This window comes from Wyeomyia smithii, chromosome 2 (genome assembly GCF_029784165.1).
Source record: "Wyeomyia smithii strain HCP4-BCI-WySm-NY-G18 chromosome 2, ASM2978416v1, whole genome shotgun sequence".
Classification (NCBI taxonomy): domain Eukaryota; kingdom Metazoa; phylum Arthropoda; class Insecta; order Diptera; family Culicidae; genus Wyeomyia; species Wyeomyia smithii.
Window position 1 is genome coordinate 231,919,640 of NC_073695.1, and position 21,735 is coordinate 231,941,374.

The 21,735-nt window shown below is 36.5% G+C and overlaps 1 protein-coding gene across 1 annotated transcript in view; it reads right to left on the reverse strand.

Annotated features, from left to right (window-relative positions):
• Positions 1–21,735, reverse strand: part of LOC129724490 (cAMP-dependent protein kinase catalytic subunit PRKX) — a 187,918-nt gene that overhangs the window by 160,092 nt on the left and 6,091 nt on the right. The window contains exon 2 of the mRNA XM_055679437.1: positions 2,531–3,262. Within this exon, the coding sequence (XP_055535412.1) occupies positions 2,531–2,775 (245 nt within the window). The 5' untranslated portion in view covers positions 2,776–3,262. The remainder of the gene's footprint in view (positions 1–2,530; positions 3,263–21,735) is intronic.

The following is a 21,735-nucleotide window of genomic DNA, read 5'->3' on the forward strand; positions in this document are numbered from 1 at the left end:
GTTGCGCCATAGGTTGCTATTGAATTTCATTGTAATCGGATTTTTAGTTTAGAGGTTATGTAACAAAATGTAAAAATCACGAAACATCAATATCTCAGAAACCACATAACCGATTTCAATAAAACGGGTTTCAAATGATCGGGCTGTCTCCAGGACCCTTAACTTTTAAATTTCGTTATGATTGAACATATGGTTAAAAAGTTATGTAAAGAAAAGTTAACCTGAGATTGTTTAAACTCACTCATTTTTCTCAGAGATGGCTGAACCGATTCCCACAAAATTAGTGTCAAATGAAAGGTCTAGTTGCCCCGTAGGTTGCTATTGAATTTCATTGCAATCGGATTGTAACTTTGTCCGTTGTTCATAAAAATGTGAAATCAAGAAATAAAAGTTAAAATATTGACTATCTCCTAACGCTCACTGGCTAATTAAAAGGTAGAAAAGGGATCCAAATGGCCGAATGTCATATACTACTCGACTCAGTTCGACGAATCGAGCATTTTCTGCATATATGCATGTATAAGTGTATATGTTTGTGTGTGGGTGTGTACGTGTGTATGTGCACCTTTTTTTCGCACTCACTTTACTCAGAGATGGTCTGACCGATTCTTTCTATCTTGGTGTCAAATTAAAGATCTATTTGCCGCTTAGGTTGCTATTGAATTTCATTGTAATCAAACTTTTAGTTTTGGCGCTGCGTCAGAACGTGAAAAACGCTCTTATATCTCAGAAGCTATGAACATAGTTGAATTGAAAATAATGGGCTTTTAAACTCTTAAACAATGAATTTCATAATGTTTAAACATGTGGTTTGAAAGTTATAGAAAACAACGTAACCCGCAGGCTGTTTAAAACTATAGCTACGATCGAAATATGTGGCCTCAATATCATTTAAATTTGATATAGTACTATTTTAATGTTTACGGCCTTGCTCGGGATTGAAGTTGAAATTAAAAGTCATATCTATCATTTCACTTTTTACCTTTCTCCTAGAAAGATATAGTAATCACTGCAAAAATTAAAGGTATAAAAGTGCTCAAAAGGACCGAATGTCGTAAATCATTCGACTCAGTTCGACGAGCTGAGCATTTTCTGCATGTGTGTATGTGTGTATGTGTATGTGTGTGTGACGCTCTCCCAATCTCACTCGATTTTCTCAGAGATGGCTGAACCTATCTCAATGAAATGAATCGCAAATGAAAGGTTTAGTTGCCCAATAAGACCCTATTAAATTTTATTGTAATCTGATTTCTAGAGGTTATGTATCGAAATGTAAAAATCACGAAACATCAATATCTCGGAAACTACACAACCGATTTGAACAAAATCGGTTTCAGATGAACAAGCTGCTTAAAAAACCCTTAACTTTTGAGTTTCATGAAGATTGAACGTGTGGTTCAGAAGTTATTCAAAGTAACGTGTTCTGCAGACTATTTAATCTCACTCATGTTTCTCAGAGATGGCTGAACCGATTTTCACAAAATCAGTGTCATATGGAAGGTCTTGTTGCCCCATAAGACCCCAACGTTTTTTTTTTTTTTTTTTTTGCAAACGGATTATTACTTTGCCTGTTATGTTTCAAAATGTGAAATCCAGCTATGAAAAGAAACATATTCCGAAAACTTCTTGGACTCACTAATTTTTCTCAGAGATGGTTGACCCGATTTCCACAGAATTTGTATCAAATGAAAGGTCTAGCTGCCTCATAACACCCTATTTAATTTTGCTGTAGTCGGACTGTAACTTCGTCTGTAATGTATCGAAATGTGAAAATCACGAAACTTCATTATCTTAGAAACTACACAACCGATTTGAACAATATTCATTTCAGATTAACGGGCTGGTTAAGGGTTAACTAATGAATTATGAATTATGAAGACTATTCAACAATATACCTGCTTTGATCAATATGGCCTCAACATGATTTAAATATGGTATCGTACTATCTGAACGTTCCCGGTATCGCTCGTGATTAAATTGTTCGAAATTAAGAGCCATTTCATTTATTTCGCTATTTCTCCAGCACTAACATTACATTGAATTTCATATTTTATACTTTAAGAACAACATCAATATTTTAGAACCCAAAGAGTGAATATACCTTTATTGGATTTAGGCATTCATGTAAATCTATTTTTACAAATAATAAGTTTGAATGAGAAAGGCTTAGTCTAACCGCTAGGTGGATTAATATAGGTTTTTAAAGATTTAAACAAATTTGCTCACATCATGTTTTAGACAATTCTGATTTTTCCAACGCTCTAGAAAAACTCGCGATTTTTCCAATCGAAAATTTCGAAAATAATTCAAAAACCACCCTGAACTCAGTCATGAAGTGACGTCTTCCAACTGCTGCCGGTACACACGTATGAGAAAATTGATTTGTATTGATTATGTTTGTAGTCTTGGCAAAAGGCCCAACAATCAGGAAAGATCTTCTCAACTAACTGGAAACATCCGAGTAATGTTCACTCTCAAAAATAACTGACGTACAAACCAAGCTGCGAATCAAGCAGGAAATTCAACTTACCTGAACCTTCTCTTGTCGTCCTCCTCCTCCTCTTCCTCTTCTTCAGCACTAAAGTCCGACTCCAGCGGATCAGTAGATCCGCCCGAATTGGTACTGTGGGCCGACGATGTGTCGTTAAGACTTAGTTTCTTCAGTGAACTGTTACAATTTGTGCCACTGTTGGTGATTGTTGCCGTCGCTGTTACCGGAGTTGTATCACTACGGATGCGCAGGGTATAGCTTGTCAACATTGGCGACGAAGACATCTTCCTGTCTAAAAACCGACCGACGGAATCCGATATTGCAATTACTGATACTCAGCCGAAACTGTTCACTGCAACCCACAATGGTTGATAGCAACAATTCTTTTTTCTTTTTCTTCACAATAACTTCTACCCGAAAGGGTCCGGGTTACTCTAGTTCAAAAACCTCCCGAACGCTATTTCCCTCTCGGAAACGCCTGTCTATCGGTACGCGGTACGCGATGGCAACCGTCGGGAAAGAAAACTTTTTATACCACTCTGACGATATTCTTTTGCCTTTTCCGAGCAATTTTGGCACATCAACAACTCACCACCCGACCTGACCGCCTGTACAGAAGCTGACCCCGCTCTTGCTGACGATGCGCAGTGTAAAATTTTCCTTCACCTCCGTCGCTGCGGCTAGCCCGCCACCAATCTTCGCCAATCGAAGACCTCTCACTGGCTGCCACTGCTGCTGCTAGTACTAGTAGCCGAAATGAAATGAAAACCACTGCAAAGAGATGTGAGCAAGAGGAAAATTCGTGTCATTATCTGCTGCGATGGCAAGTAAGACGCAAAATAAAGCCCGCGTGAGGTGTGCGAGAGCGACGCAGAAAATCAATAAATCACTTAAATTAAGACGCTGATTGCTTTCGATAATTTTGTTGAATCTTGACCGTTACACTTTCGTTCGGTCCCGGGGCGCCTCGACGGCGCACATCGTCGACCATTCGGGTGTTGCTTTCCCATCAGTCGACGATGATGATGCCGGAGGTTGTTCTGATAAGAGTGGCGGGCTGATTTCGGGTTTGTTTGAGTAGAACATATTAAATTGAGTGTATTATATCTAAATGGGAGCATTGATCGATTCTGGGAATGAGAATCAAAGGAAAGCTTTTTCACAGCTCTGCAGATGCTTCTAGTTTGATACTAGGAATTTTCGACTTCGAGTGGTGTTTACGTTTGGCACCATAACAAGTAGTAAATGTTCAATCTCGGACATTCGGTGTTGATATTTTTGATCTCAATTTAAATAAATAATAATAAATAAAATCACAAGGTTTATTCTGAAATATACCGACATGCAAAATTTCGAGCATTAATCAATTATGGCGTTCTACTAATCGCACATGTTATAGTCGCAATGGTCTAACGAATACACTAGCTAGCTTAAAGCGAATTCGCCAGATTTTCGAAAGGTTTCACTAACACAAAAACAAACACGCAAAACGATACTACTATCAACGATCATTTTGTTATTTTTATCGTATGAGAACTGCTGAAAAGTAATAATAATAAAAAGATGTAGACACCCCCGTTTGTCTAGTTTATCTTACAGTCAATCATCAGGACCATACCCTAATCACTCACATGGCGATGTTAATAGACGTAATTTGTTTTCCCAGTGTCACCGAGGGTAAGGCTATTATTAAATCGTGATTTTAGACGGATGAAACCAACATTTTTAATCTCAACATTTAGGGTTTTCATTTTGTTTGTTAACTCTAGAAGCTTAATGTTTTTAATTTTAATATTTTCGCACTTGTATTACATATTTCTATGGGCCATTCATTTTATTCGAAAATATAAATACTGTGTATACCTGAATCAAGCTCTAAATCATGAACAACGTTATTTTTTGATGCTTTTCTGGTGGATTTGTGATTTTGTAGTTATATTTTTTCGGCTTATGCGCTATTCAGAAATTGTCAGTTGTATGTTTTATAGTCCCTTTCCTAGCGAACATGCTAGTGATGATTTCGTAAATTTAATCAAAAAGAGAGAGATTGACATTCGCTCATCATCGACGTTTAGGTCCTTTCATGGGACTATCAGCGGCAAAAATTACTCAATACGTGTTCTTATGTAAGTCCAATTGTAACGAAAAATATTCAATAAATTGTAGGCCCTGATGATGGACTCATAAAAGAACCGAAACGTCAGTGATGGGCGAATAGCAATCAACGTATTTCATTGAACTGGAAGCCGAAAACCTAAACCCCTCTACTAAACATCAATTCCAGTCGAGAATAACTTCAGTTTGAATTAAAAAAAAGTGTAAATAAAATTATTGACTTGATACGTCTTATCAATTTGTGATTCGTGTTGAGTACATTTCTTAAGCAAGTAAAAGTCTCAAAATCTGAGTTTGATATCGATGAACATCAACACAATTCCAGCATGGAGCCTCAATGTTTAGTACCATCTGTTAGAACAATCGCATCATCCTTTCCGTAGAAACGTGCTTAACAATAATGTTCAAGATCAAATGTTTCGCCAATATTTATGTTATAACCTGAACACAAATATTAAAGAAAAATTCACTAATAATAATAATTTCAATAATTAAAAATATCTCGATTTTGAAGTTGCGCAGTAGACGTGTGAAAATTTTTATCATTCACAAATGAAGCCACCGCCAATTCTATACGCAATGCTTTTATGCTTATGGGTATGCAACGTGCTTCATATCATGGAAGAGGAAATGATGTCCTACTTTACGATTTCATTCTTTCTTCGTGTGTAGTTGTAGAGAGCGACCATACGTGGCTACAGAATTCCAGTGTTGATCTCAGCCGAGCAAACACGTTTTCATATAATTCCAGACATTCCATATTTCCATATTTTCACGAAGATTTCCAGAACAAAGTTGTTGTTAAGCCTAGCATACTATTTGAATTTTGAATTATTGTGACTAATAAAATGTAGTTTTGAGTCTGAGATTGCTATGTCTCCAACTCTTTCGCAGTTTCTAAGTCACGAAATTGCGTAACGCAGTTGATCTTTTCAACATTGTTTTCTACGATTTTGAGGTTCTATGAAATAGTATGTCCAAATACCATTTCATTAGGAACCAGAAAGATGCGTAAAACCCAGGAATCAGCTTTAGACTCCATTTTGAAGTGCAAGATGGCGATGATTTGTAAAAAACAGGTTAATATGGTCAACTACCACTTAAGTCACACCTTCTATTCCCGTTCATTTTCGCCTCGCGAAACTACATACATTGCCCGCTTTATCAAGCTTAAAATGTTAGTCATATGCCAAATAGAAATTAGTTCGTAAAAAAACACCAAATAGTTATATTCCAAGACTGGCATGAAGTCCAGAGACCTGCATTATGAGACCAGATAAATGAGCATTGAAGTTTAAGAAATGGTTCTAATTTTTTAAACCAAAATGAGTTCCAATAGATTTAAATTCCACATTACACAAAATTTGTTTTTTAAGAAATTAAATGCTTTTCTCAACAAGAAAAACATGGTTTAAAATAAGTTTCATTTATTTCAAAAATGAGTTCCAATAGATTTAAATTCCACATTACACAAAATTTGTTTCTTAAGAAATTAAATGCTTTTCTCAACAATAAAAACATGGTTAAAAGATGAAGTCCTAAATGTGTGCCTTGAGGGACACTAAAAATTGCTTGAATTGGTGAATATGAAATTTTAAACATGTTAGACATTAGATACAGCCAAGATCACTTCCAACATTAACAATTTGGAATCACACTGGTCGACAAAAGAAAAAAAAATGCTTCTACGTTTGCTACGGTAAAACTCGTTTAAGTCTCTGAAAAACTCATCTTTGGCAGAGGGACCAAAATTGACAGGAATGGTTAAAAAGCTATAATCTTTCATTTTTTTCCAATATGAGTTCTAGGGCAAAACCTGTGTTTTACAGTGTAATAATTTAAGCCAATTTAGCAGTTTTTCACCATTTAATGAGTTGCCCACATCCCCTATTGCATGTATTGAATAGTTTATAAATTCAACTAAATTGGTCGATGCGATTCGGTTTTAAATTAAAAAAAAAATTTTTTCATTGTCAATTGCGTCGAAAAAATTAGAAAACCGGTGTCCGATAGTTACGGGAAAGCATGTAACATTTTTTTTTTAAATAAAGGAAATTAAATTCAAAAATAGTCAGCGATCTGATTCACTACATATTATTGTGTTTATATGAGGAAAAGGTTCTCAAAAATGACATATTTCTTTGTCTACTGGAGCGAATATTAAAACTTCTGTTGGTTGTCCAATATAAATGTGAGCCGGAATGTTTTAAACACATGCCCTAAGCAGTTTCACTATAGCTTAGTAACTGGAACCCACTTAAGTTTTTATCTGATTGAAGTATGCCAGAATTTTATAAATATGTACGAAAATGATATGTAAAAGTAATATGACATTCAAAAACTACTTTTCTCAAATCTTTTGTCACCGGGGACAGTGCAGTAAAAAAAAATCTTTGTTAATTTCGTTTTTTCGTTTCTTTTCATGAAAGATAACTTGAATAGTTCCTTTATGATATCCTGCCAACCAAGCAATTTTAATTTGCTAAGAGAGCTGATTTGTAACAGCAATTACATTTAAAAATTATTATGAGAGTAAATAAAAGACCAAAATTAAATTTAAATTTTAGAGCGCACTGTTCAAGGTTTCTGAAAATTTATCAAGGCCATCTCGGCTTACAATAACAGAATACAAAAAATACACCACTTACCTACTTAGCGGTCTGGTTCAAACATTATTTTCATTTCATTTCAAAAGTTTGCAACGAGAATCTCACATAGTGACGGTAAAAGTGGATTTCACATGGACGCTCCCTTCATATATTTTTAAAATTTTCATTAGAGTGTGAAATAGTCATCTTTCAACTCACTTCGTATTTTAATAAACATTGTCACCTTTAACAAAAAACGGGGGATTAGCAGAGATTAGTTTCCCGACTGTGAGGACATTTACTCTCATTTTGTTACCAGGCTTATGTACTTTTAGAAGGCTCTTTATGCTAGTAAGAAAGGGTTTGACGAAGGTTTTTAATGCATTCTTAAAAATGGGTTGAAACTCTTTAATTTTCTTTTCTAAATGTTTTATAAAATCGGTAGGTTTCTAGTGATGTACCTACTTAATGTTAAAACTAATAAACGAAATGGACTTCAATACGACTGATAAATAAAGATTTCGCACTAGAGCTTAAACTAAAGAAAACAATAGAAAGATTATGCCTTTTCAACCATTTTTGTGAATGTTGGTGCCACTAGCAAAGATTTGCCAAGTCTCGGTAAATTACTGCAGGTGACGGCACCACTGAGTGCTCGGTTAACGTTGGCTTAAAGGTAAACTAAACTTGCCGGGTCTCGGTAATTTATTGCCGAGAACGGTACCACTGACTGCTTGGTTGAAAAGTAAATGACAGCTGTCATTTTTGTTCGTAAACCGCGGTTTATCTAACTGAAATTTCGGCACAAAATATCCAAAATCTCGGTAGTGATAGCTCGGTAATATTTTGTGCTGAAATTTCAGTTAGATTGAACCGAGATTTACGAAAAAAAAGTGACAGCTGTCAATTATATTTCAACCGAGCAGTCAGTGGTACCGTTCTCGGCAATAAATTACCGAGACCCGGCAAAAAGTTTTAAGTGTGTAGTTTAGTTTACCTTTAAGCCAACGTGGAAGCAACGACGTTGGCTTAAAGCTTAAATCCAGTGAGCACATACTGGGCGGCCTTTTAACGTACTTCTGCATACAGGAGCTCCAAAATTTACAGTAATGGCTGAAAAGCTATAATCTTTCTGGGCAGGTTATTTGGGTGTTAGGGAAATTTTTTACTTCGCTTTTGTCGACCAGCGTGATCATATCTTTGTATTACACTAGCTATTATCATTTCTGCAGTTTTCGAAGTTTGAGTCAAAACGGTAATATAATAAAAATGTCTACGTGTGTAACCGTGAATACGTTTTTAAGCATTCAGTTATTAAATTATTATTTAATTCCTGCAATGTGGTTTAAAGATTATCAATGATTATAAGTATTCTATTTTAAAGCTTTGCACCTATAAGGCGTCGTACACAACTTACGTAACACTGAAAGACCAAGTTTACCTCTGCATCTCCACGACTGCGACGGAGAGGAAAGGTTTGTGTCACCGTGGTTAGTGACGAAATCGAACAACGTTGCGCGTAAAGGTAACTTATTACGAAGACGAACGATGACAAACGATGATCTTTCTTGTCAAAAACCTCGAGCCTAGGCGATCGACGACGACGCCAGGACCATTCATCATCAGAAGCAGTGAGGTCCACGGACAGACGCGATTCTTCGAAAAGTATACATTACGCAGTCATTAGATTAATCATTAGAGTGGGGAAAAATGATCGAATTTCCAGAACCATGTTTTTTGGTTTCTTTTGGGGCCCCAAACAACTCTAAACTTACCGGAAGTCGACTGGTTTTGTCTCCGCTTGGCGCATTGCATTTCAAATTTGTATGGAAATTTTTATGGGAAAACCTACTTTTTTGCATTTACCTTTCTAGAGAGCTCAATAATACTCTAATAATGCACTACATTATGTTAAAGTATAATATTCTAGATGCCTAACAACTTTGCCGAAGACACTGAAGAGCTAGGATGTCCATAAGAGGAGATATAGCTGTTCAAAGTTGAGTATGTCGATTTAAATGCAGAAAATCTTGTTTTCTGCCAACATTACCAATGTACCGATGTCAGCAGGATTCCCATCAGAAGTAACCTGTCGTAACGAGTTTATACACTCAGCTGGATCAAGCAAACAAATTTAGGTCAACATTCCAGGCGTAGGTAGAATCTACAACATGTTTCAGAGGTCACTTCTGATGGAAATCTGACTGACGCCGGTACACTGGCAGTGTTGGCAGAAAAAATGATTTGCAACATAAATTTCGACATACTCAACTTTGAATAGCTCTAGTATTTTTTCGAGACACCCTAGCTCTTTAGTGTCTTTGGCCAAGTTGTTAGGCATCAAAAAACCTACCATTTGAAGTCATGAAACCTTTGGTTTGAGCCCAAAGAGCTCAATTTAGAATGGAAAATGCAAAAAAGTTGGATTTTCCATACAAATATCCCTTTAAATTTGAAATGCAATGCGCCAAGCGGAGACAAAACCAATCGACTTCCGATAAATTTAGGATTGTTAGGGGCCCCAAAAAGAACAAAAAAAACTTGGTTCTGGCCTTTTGCTATCAAGTTCGTTTTTTCCATATAACGATTCCCCACCCTATTAATCATGATACTTATAGATTGAACGAAACATACTCTGATTTGCGATGCACTTATACAAAAGCAATGCGCGAGCAATCTCCGGCTAAATATTCAGACCGAGACCGATTTTTTCCAGCATCTGCATTTGCACGGCATTTATGTCGATGCTTTCTTATTTGTCGATGCCAGTCATAATTGGGAGCAGGCATGCCAATGGTACAGTCTTTTTTTTACTGTCTTCTAAGGATGTGTTTGCTGTTGCTATTTGTTCGTGATACCTATTCGCGCTGGCAGTCCGAGAATCACATTGAGAACGTATTGGCAATAGAGCATCACAAAAGGAAACGAAAAATGTACTCCGTGTGTCGAATCGGCATTATTTGGAGGATGGCTTTGGGGTTGTGAATGTAGAAAAGTGAAGAAGTTGTTTTTTTATACAGACGTTCGTGTCCGCACTACACAAACAGTGCGTTTCGGTAAAAGCCCGAATCCACCGGGGACATTCTCCCTTCTTTTTTCATTTGCCTATGATGGATGTCGTCTGACGGCTTGTCAATAGGCTGTGGGAAGAGGAAGAGCAAGGACTGCTCGGCAACTCACCGACAGCCTTCGTGCAAAAAAAAGCAAACTCGGCAATAGAGCGGCAATAGAGCGGCTGTGCACTGAAGGATGTGTGTATCGCATACCGAATGTTATATGCAACCATACATGCTATCGTGGACACGGGAAAAAGGTGAACAGCAAAAAAAAGCATTCGTGTATGGGGAACTAGACGGCAACGTTATAGTCGCGATATATATTATCTCTCGGTTGTCTTAATTTTGCTAATACCAACACTGTCATAGAGGTACGCTCTCAGATGTCATCAAAAAACTGTCATCGCACGGTACATTTTTTCTCTTGATTGGGAGATAACATCTTATTATGATTTTTATTTATTATATATTATTTTTAAAATGATAAAAAATATTATAAATGACAATAATGCATATGAAACAAAACAGAGTTCTAAGTTTCGCTCGCTCTCAGGGTTTGACCAATCGGTTTCCAGTCTTCTACAAAGTTTCTTGGTATAGTTAGGTCTTCATTTTGGATGTTTGAATTAGTTCGGAATTTAACCGCAAAGGTGGCGTTGCGATGCCAACTTCTTTCTCTTACACGCTAGAGCTTTGCGGTATTCGACAAAGTTGTAGATCTCAAAATTCCATGAAACTTTACACAGTATACAAAGTTTCTAACTCTTCAAGTTTCAGAGATCTACGAGTTTTTATAAATTTTGTCGGAATTTCACGTTTCATTGTGATAATTCTATGAGTTCACTTTGAATTAATTTCTTACAAGTTTTTTATCGATAGAAATTGAATAAATACGTCGTTTTCGCCCGAGTACAGAAGTTTTTGAAGTACTTAAGTGAAAATATTACACAAAATTTGAAAAAAATACATAATTTTGTGAAGTAGATATCTCAGCGGGTAGCAAGTATTAGCAAACCATGATTTTTTCTAAAAATTGTCCATCAAAAAATCTTCATTTTCTGAATTTTTGAAAGAGGTGTTTTTTGGTGTTTTTGTGACATTTCAGTTTGAATATAACCATTAGGGTGCCAGCCAAAATGGTCATCTCCCTGTCATTTTAGCAAAAAAAATTATTCAGATGACACCTATTATCGACGTTTCATGCGTTTTTAAGTCATTTGGCATCAAAAAAAAAAATTCGAAAACCGAAATTTCATGAACCCCCCCCCCCCCTTGGGTGATTTTTCGGTTTCAAAAAAGCCAAACTTCAATCGCTTTGCGCCACCCCATTTTAAGTCCGATTGAGCTGAAATTTTGCACAGGGTGTTTTTTCGAGCAGGTGAACATTTTGTATAGGGTTTTTTTTTTATTTTCTGGTCACTTTTTTCATACGATGATTGGCGCCCCAATAACCATAGGTTTCATGTAAAAATACAATTGCTATGTATTTACTGGCTGGAATGCACGGTCCAGTACTCTGATACTCTAACCAACCTACTTGCAGTCTTCAGCAAAGTTTCTCAGTGTAATAAGAACTTAAACTTGACGCTTAGTTTATTTCGCGATTTGCCGCAGAGATGGCGCTTCTACCACCTTTTTTATTTTTTATTCATACACGCTAGAGCTCTGCAGTTTTCGCCAAACTTTTAGATTAGAAAATTTTATGTAACTTCGTAGAAGAAACAAAATTTCTGTCTCTTAAATTTTTTTGGAGATTTACGAGTTTTTGAAGAATTTGTTTGAGTTTCACGTTTTTTGTAATAGTTTTGTGATTCGAAACATTAAAATCACTGAAGAATATGCAATTTTATGAATCAGCATACGTTTTCGGTTTAAGGGGTTATATACCTTTTTAGTTTTCAAAAAACTGGAAAATTTTTTATTACATTATCTTCAAATACAACATCTTAAGAACATTTCCACAAATTTTCATAAAGATCTGAGCAAAAGGAAGAAAGTTAGAGCGATTTGCAATGCGCCTCGCTACGGTCGCATCAGGTAAACTTGAAACTTTACACGCGATTATTTCGGAATAGTTTTTTCCGGAAAATGACTTTGCGGTGATCCTGATTGCGGGGAAACTACTGAACCGATTTCCTTCATATTTTTTTTTAAATTTTCGTTATAAAATTCGCCGGTCCTTGAACGATAGCTTTTTGAAACATACAGTTACATTTTGCCGCAAAAAAATTTTAATGCAGTTTTTTGCGCTCAAAACGTGCATTTTTTGGGAAAAACGTTCCCGTTTGCACTGAGAACAAAATTCTCATAAAAGCGATCGTTCAAGGACCCGGCACACTTCTAAACTAATGAAATAATATGAGTTTTTTGATTTCGGTTGACCCGCTGAGTCTCTATCAGGATCACCGCAAGCCTCTGCAAAAAAATGACGTTTAGGGGAAACGGCCATTACTCCAGTAATAATTGGTATATCTCAAAATCAAACGTATTTTCTTGTTGTTGATGAACTGTACTTTCAGAAAAATACCACTTTGATGCAATGAAAATGGTGCTATGCACTTAAAAATAAATTCAAACTTCCCTCATTTTTCTCGGCCAAAAAGGTATATAACCCCTTAAGTAGACGTCGAGTTTTCATCAGTAAAGCTAGGCTTATTGAGAGTAGATCCGTTGCTATTGGAGTTGGCTACGAAACAAACAAAGTAACATTTAATCCAATAGCAACGGGTCTACTCTCAAAATTTTTTTTCAAATTTTGTGTAACATTTTCACTTAAGTACTTCAAAAACTTCTGTACTCGGAAGAAAACGACGTATTTATTCAATTTCTATCGATAAAAAATTTGTGAGAAATTATTTCGAGTGAACTCATAAAATTACCACAATAAAACGTGAAATTCAGACAAAATTTATAAAAACTCGTAGATCTCTGAAACTTGAAGAGTTAAAAATTTTGTATATTCTGTAAAGTTTCATGAAATTTAGAGCTCTACAACTTTGTCGAAAACCGCAAAGCTCTAGCGTATAAGAGAAAGAAGTTGGCATCGCAACGCCACATTTGCGGCTAAATTCTGAACTAATTCAAACATCCAAAATGAAGACCTAACTATACCAAGAAACTTTGTAGAAGACTGGAAACCGATTGATCAAACTCTGAGAGCGCTATTAATTTCGTTCCGCTAGATTCCATTTCTGGCCCAGTGTGCATTGTCTTCTACAGCTCAGATCATGGCTGGATATCAATGTTAATTTTTATATCAGTTTTATACTGAATAACGTTCTCGTCACACAGAGCGACCTAAAAATTATAGATGTATATTACCTACCAGTTTTAGCAATTATTGTAATAATTTATTAATAAACAACCAGTGGTGAAAAATCTGCCATGGGTAAGAATAATATACCCTCTCCAGTCAGTGATATTATGTGTGTAACCCATTTGTTTACTTGTGTTATCGGCTGTGTTTGTTTTGTTTCACCACTGTTCGCGATATACTTTCTGCGAGTTCACATACAACTACATACACAAATTGTAAAATAGATAGTCACTTCGAAACGACATCAATCTATCATGCATTCAAAAATTTTAGGAAAAGTAAATAAAGAGAAATAATAAATCGATATCGTGCTTCGGTTCAATTAAACGAAACGATGCACCTTTTCTGTGAAATTTTCATCCACAACACACATTTACTGATTCTCAACTCCATATCTATCCGCGATATCAGCACTCATTCCGTATTCAAATCATCATAAACATCAGATTTTGCAGATGTCAGGAAAATAATGAAAGAAAGTTAAAGGTGTTGAAGTAAATCACGGTATCTGCATTATCGATAATGGAGATCGATTGTAATAATCGAAACGATAAATATCACGATATTTCCTTTTCGAATACAGCCATAATAGTATGTGCAAAAGACATTATTTGTGAGGAGTTCGATAGTGTGTTTTTCAGTAACTAAAGGATGCAGTCAGATGCGAATGCATATATAAATATCAGAATTTAATTTAGAAAATGCCGTTATATCAGCTTAATGTCCACCATTATCTAATGACAGCGTTGTCAGTACTCTGTGAGGATAACACGTTTTAGGGTGTAGGAACCAAAGCGAAACGATCGAATATGACGAACAAAAATAAGCTCTTTCACAAAGACAACGCTCCCGCTCATTCTGTTCCCGATACCACCAATAAATTAAAAAAACTGCGCTATAAACTGATTCCCTACGCTGCGTTATCACCGAGCGTCTTTTCTCTGTTTTCTCGTGTTGAAAATGTGTTTCTTTGGCAAGCGATTTCACTCGATTGAAAAGATAGCGTTAAAAACAAATAACTGACCCTGTTCGTCAGTGCTATTTCCAACTTAATAAAACTACTGTTCTGTAGACTTTTCAGTCGACACATTCCCCGCAGATAAAAAACACAATCTAGAAAATTTATCATTTTCTGCTCTAAACTGCAAAAGGCGTACGTGCAGCTGTCGTCCATAGGTTACCCTCGAACGACCGATGATGACCATCGGAGTGCACTGAGCTTACGGTCAACTTGTACCGGCTGCACATAAATAAACATAGTAACATCAAAAGGCATCTGGTTCTTCGTTGGAAGCACAGCAGTTGGAGCAAAAAAAAAATAATTAATCCACCTAGCGGTCAGACCCAGCCTTTCTCATTCAAACTTATATCAAATTGTTATTAAGTTTGTTATTTGTAAGCTTGAGAGATGACTCGTTCGTATGACACTTTTTATGTTCAAATAAGTCATGTAATCTTTAAGATAATAGAATTTCGTTGTTTTATTAACAATTTAATACATAACGGTTGCTTAGTTCGATTATAATCAAATAAAATGGGAACGTATAGGGCAGCCAAACTTTGAAACCACGTGTTCAATCATAATTCATCAGTTAACCCTTAACTAGCCCGATCAAACACTATTGATCAAATCGGTTGTGTACTTTCTGAGATAATGAACTTTCGTGATTTTCACAATTCGGTACATTACAGACGAAGTTACAGTTCGATTACAGTAAAATTCAATAGGGTGTTATGAGTCAGCTAGACCTTCCATTTGACACTTATTTCGTGAAAATCGGTTCAGCCATCTCTGACAAAAGTGAGTGAGTTTATGTATTCTTCGGAATATGTTTCTTTTCATAGCTAGATTTCACATTTCTAAACATAACAGGCAAAGTAATAGTCCGATTGCAAAAAAATCCATAGAGTCTTATGGGGTAACTAGACCTTTAATATAACACTGATTTTGTGGAAATTGCTTCAGCCATCTCTGAGAAACATGAGTGAAATTAAACAGTCTTCAGAAGACGTTTCTTTTAATAACTTTTGAACCACATATTCAATCTATATAAAATTCAAAAGTTAAGGGTTTTTAAGATAGCCCGTTCATTTGATACCAATTTTATTGAAATCGGTTGTGTGGTTTCTGAGATATTGATGTTTCGTGATTTTTACAATTTTAAACATAACCTCTAAAATAAAAATCCAATTACAATGAAATTTGATAGGGTCTTATGGGGCAACTAGAACTTTCATTTGCATATAATTTCATTAAAATCGGTCCAGCCATCTCTGGGGAAAGTAAGTGAAAATAAAAATCTGCACACACACACACACACTTTTCACAATTTTTGAACCACGTGTTTAATCACTATAAAATTCATCAATTAACCTATAACTAGCCCGTTCATTTGATACCAATATTGTTCAAATCGGTTGTGTACTTTTTGAGATAATGAAGTTTCGTGATTTTCATATTTTGATACATTACAGACAAAGTAACAGACTGATTACATTGAAATTCAATAGGGTGTTATGAGGCAGCTAGACCTTTCATTTGACACTAATTTCGAGGAAATCGGTTCAGCCATCTCTGAGAAAAGTGAGTGAGTTTAAGTAGTCTTCGGAATATCTTTCTTTTCAAAACTGGATTTCACATTTTTAAACATAACAGGCAAAGTAATAGTCCAATTGCAAAATAAATCAATCGGGTCTTATGGGTTTATTAGACTTTTCAAATGACACCGATTCTGTGGAAATCGGTTCAGCCATCTCTGAGAAAAATGAGTGAGATTAAACACTCTCCAGAACACGTTTCTTTGAATAACTTCTGAACCACACGTTCAATCATCATGAAACTCAAAATTTAAGGGTTTTTAAGCAGCTTGTTCATTTAAAACCAATTTTGTTCAAATCGGTTGAGTAGTTTCTGAGATAATGATGTTTCGTGATTTTCACATTTTTAAACATAACCTCTAAACTAAAAATCCGATTGCAATGAAATTCAATAGGGTCTTATGTGGTAACTAGACCTCTCATTTGCAATTAATTTCATGAAGATCGGTCCAGCCATCTCTGATAAAATCGAGTGAGATTGGGAGAGCGTTACACACACACACACACATAGGCACACACACACATACAGAAAATGCTCAGCTCGTCAAACTAAGTCGATTGATATTCGAGATTCGACCCTTTGGAGCACTTTTATACCTTTGGTTTTTCCAGTGATTGCTATACCTTTCTAGGAGAAAGGCAAAAAGTCGATGACAAACAACACTAGTGGCGACTGAAGCCAGTAACAACAAGTGGGTGGTGTTTGTGTCTCTATATTTTACTCACCCTCGCCGTCGGAGTTTTTTATTGTAAGTCCTGGTCAGGATTGAGTTAGAAAAGAGTTATAATTATTCAGTTGATTCACCGCAACCGATTCAATCTAGTGTAATGGGATAGTATAAACAAGTGATTAACAGGTCAATAAAGTTTTACTAGTGATGAGTTATTGCGAAACCAAAGCTACCAAAAAAACAGTGACGCAGATCTTTTGGAAGGTTCCAGCGAATTTTCTATCTGTTGAAAATATGCATTTTTGATTTTACCGGCAGCGTAGGCGGCAGCAGAATCCACGAGTACGACGTGCCTCAAGTGTAAACCACTCGCGGGTGTTCGCCTTAATCACGTTCTTCACACTCAAGTGCACTTTTTTCCGTTCATTCGCATCGAGATGAAACGACCTTCCCCAATGCATTTTACACTTCCAGATCCAGCGTATTGGAAAGATTTCACATACGTTTTTCCGACCTACGGAGAATGTTAGCAGCAGGGATCAGGATGATGAGAAACATTGAAAACCTCAGAGCACACATAAAAAATATTATCTAACACATAAGAGGTTCTATGAAAAACAAACACTACCTTTAAATCGTCTTCCTGCATTAGCTTCCGATCATCTGTACGTTGCCCCACATTTTGTGCATGTAGTTATTTTTAGTTCCAATACCGATTCGAACTGGAAACACGAAAATAGAAATTGTAGTACAAGTCTGATCTTGTACTCAAAAAAAAAAACAAAAAACTAATCGAAAGAGGCATTAACTTATAAATCGAGCCAGATCGAATCGGTTCACTCAACGGCAACCGCTGCAGGATAAAGCTTGCATATGCTTTGCTCTGATTTGAACTCGCACGAGCGATTTGCCAGTTTCGAATAAACAACCACCCCGCGGCAAGAGGGCGGCACGTTTCGCTGGGTCGAATTTCCCAAGCAAGCGCGAACGAAAAACATTACACTTCGGTTAAAGTCTAGACTCACTCTACATCCGATTGGATATGGTTTTACCCGGCGGCAGTAGAAAAAAAATCCAAATCTGTATACATAATTTCACCTCGTGCTAGCCAGGCCTAAATCGCCATCAAACACACCTGCGTCGATTACCCGCACGTGGCGGCTGCTGCTGCTGTCGAAAGGAATGGACAACGAAGATGATTCAGCATTGCGAATGGGTGCTGTAAACCCTACTCGAGCAGTGCTGTAAACCCCTGTTAGTGGAAGTGTGAAGCATGTTTTGCTCACTGAAGGTTTAACAGCAGCAGCAACAAAATCTACAAATAAAAAACCGAACAACAACAACCTACATATCAGAGAATGTAAGAATTAATTAAAACTTTTTAATGAACTAGATGTGTGAGTTGTATTGCACAACCTTTATCTGTTTCTCCCTCTCTATCTTGCTCTAGCTGTCTATCTTGCCCTCGAGGGTAAACAAATTACGTCGAATGTTCAGCCGCTTTCGGAGCATTCCGTGAAATTGAGCAATGATCTCCCGGTTCAACAGATGGCTTCCGAGAGCAAAAAAGGGGGCCCGTTAGCCATCATGGCAAACTGGAACCGCTAATGCTGTTGCGCCGCCCATCAACCAGAACCACGTTAGCGAAATCGACGAAACTCGGAAAATTGGCCAATAATTGGAGGAAAATGAGTGTGGCTCAGTTCCGGAGTTTTCGACGGGGGAAAATTGGAGGGTACGCCAATAACTGGTAATTTCGTTTGGCGAGTGGGGATTACCTTATTATTGGAATTTGATATTCTTTTGATAGCTTCTTGGCAGAACAGTATAATCGACAGAGGGTGAAAAAATGAAATAACCTCTACGAAATGCATAAAAGACTAATCAGTAAAGCAACATTTCGAAATCAAACAAAATCTTTGTGTTTGTTGTTGTTCTGGCACTGATTTATGAAAATGGTATAGACAGATAAAAGCTAACAAACAAGATGAGTAATCACTATATTCGCTATCACCCAACGGTACTGTACAATTCACACATTTTCCTGTCAAAACTCGCACAGAACCAGTAAGCTCAGATTATTTATCCAATTTATTGCAGCTCATCAGAGTTATTTACTCACCAATGATTTGTCATTGCTGAGACACATTCGTTATTCAGGTTTAAAATTTAATCAAAAGTTGCCGCAATATCACTTAATATTCCAACTTTTGCGTCTATGTTTTAAAGGTATGTCTGCGTTTGATCCTCGCTCGTTCCGATATCCATCTTAAGTTGCTTGGTCTAGTCACGAATATAGGCAAAACTGTTTTCAGACATAATACACGACTTCCTGGTCACTTGGACCACACTTTCGACCACTCTACCAAGATGTCTTATAGGGAGCACTTTTCGCCTATCTTCAGTTTCACGTTTTCCGGAAGAATTTTAGTCCCTTTCGTGATTAGGTTGAAGGTTACTCGCTTTTCGGTATACCAGAAGTGCGAAACTTTCTTTTATAAATCCAACTTGAGTGACATCTTCAAAACCGCCTTGTCAACTTATCGAAGTGATTTGGGTTACTTTTTGGAAACACGGTAGAAAAAACTTGCAACTCTTTACGTGTAACAACATAACGTAAATAAACATTAACGACTATATAAGATTTTAATTTTGTAAGAACTTACAAATGAATTTATAGACAAAAAACACATATTTTAAGGCACAGCTAATGAACATTGGCCCTTATTCATTATTTTAAACCTATATACTAGTTAAACGTTTCCGGCGATATTCGGGAATAAAAGTTGGAAAATTAAAAGTCATTTTTTTATATTTCATTGCCGCACAACAAAAGACACACTACAGAAATATTTCACCTCTGATACTTTTATTATCATTTTAAATTCAACATCACTATTCTAAAGTTTTCCTAAAATCCATCAATGTCACACTCTAGTCCCATTCCCTTTCGCCCACATCCAACAAAACGGCAAAAACACACATAGACTGCGGATTTGTAACCAGCAAATTTGACAGGGCTCGAGGAATACAAACCTTCCACGATTTCCTGGCTCAGTGAAACATCAAGACACCCAGTAAACAACGAAAAAGCAATTAAAAAAATATGTAAGTTTTAATTCTAGAATTAATTTTAGCTCGTAGCCGGCAGCGAGGATGAAAAATTTGCTTTTAGTTTTTAAGATACCTTGAAAATCAGGACACTAGCTTAAAATGGCGTCGGTCAGCAGTTTTTCGGTCAAATAAATGTTGTGAACAAAAAAAAATTATTTTTCGAAAAACGCACAGAGCGGAAATACTCATATTAGATTATATTTTGGGATTTTGGGTTGTTTTACATAAACTGGAAGTCGCCATTTCGGATTTCGAAATGACGTCTGGAGTTCGACTTTCGAAAGTATTGAAATTATCATTGGCCAAATACTACTCTAGGCTATTTCCTTGACACCGGAGTCGCCATCTTGGAATTCGAAGTCGGCCTTTGGATTGATTTCTGGTCCCTGAACATAATTCTTAAACATAATTTCCTGAAAATAATTCTGAAAATACTAGGATTGGATGGTATTTGATCACCTTGGGCTGTTCACCAGAAACCGGAAAGAACCATCACAGAATTGAAAATGGCGGCTGGAGTTGATTGCCGGAACCCGAAAATCAATCCGATTCCGTAGATCAGCGGTTCTCAACCTGGGGTACGCGTACCCCTGGGGGTACTCGAAAGCCTTCAGGGGGTAGGCGAAAGAAAAATTAGTAATGGCAGACAAAGCAATTTATCATGTATGTCATGTAAAACAAACATAGTGTGTATATTTCACCGAGAAAGATCAACCATCCAAAGAGAATAAAGCAATTTATCTTTATAATAATTCATTTATTGTTCAAACTTGCTCTTAAAACATGTCTGTAGCAATCAAACAAGCCATCAGAAACATAAACAAGACTACAGCAACATTATCTACCACTCTACGACAGCGGTTCTCAACCTTTTTTGACCGCGTACCCCTTGGTGATATTTTCCTAATCAATTGTACAACTTGGTATGTTCTCGTGGAGTGGCAGAGAGTAGTGGTAGATAATGTTGTGGTAGTCTTGTTTATGTTTCTGATGGCTTGTTTGATTGCTACAGTCATGTTTTAAGAGCAATTTTGAACAACAAATGAATTATTATAAAGATAAATTGCTTCGTCCGCCATTACTGATTTTTCTTTCGCGTACCCCCTGAAGGCTTTCGAGTACCCCCAGGGGTACGCGTACCCCAGGTTGAGAACCGCTGCTCTATGATATGAAAAAATATTTGGAAAATTGATTTCATAAACTAGAGAATTTTTTTCTCTATTCAACAAGAAATCGATGACTAAAACCTGTTCGATGGTAACAAAGTAGTAAGCATTTGAAATTTCTTATCCTGCCGTTTCACTCTATTCTCGATACTTCGGAATGGCACTCTATTGAAGTAAGACGTACTCTACGTCAAAAAATGCAACCCGTATTTAATGTTGTTCAAAATTTGAATTTTAAATAAAAAAATATATTCTAACTAACTAAACTAACGACGACGACAAGCGCATATTTCCTAAATGTACATAATTTCAAACACATAATAACTACTATGTTATGAGGCTGTACGTATTCTGCTCAAAAATCAGGTTTCCCGAAATCTCTCTCCTCTACCCACGCTCATGAGATAGATAACAGCCATCACTCCACAAATAGGTGAAATAGGTCCAAACTCGGAGAAATTTGCTCTTGCATCAAAATACTTGAAAAAATCATATATAGAAGCCAAAGCAGAAAAAAAAGGAAATTTTTGTTGCGTTGTGTAACCCTCGTAGATAAATCTGCATGGCGATCAGAATTGAAGATTTCAAATTTCGCAAGAGAAGTAATTCACTCCCCACCA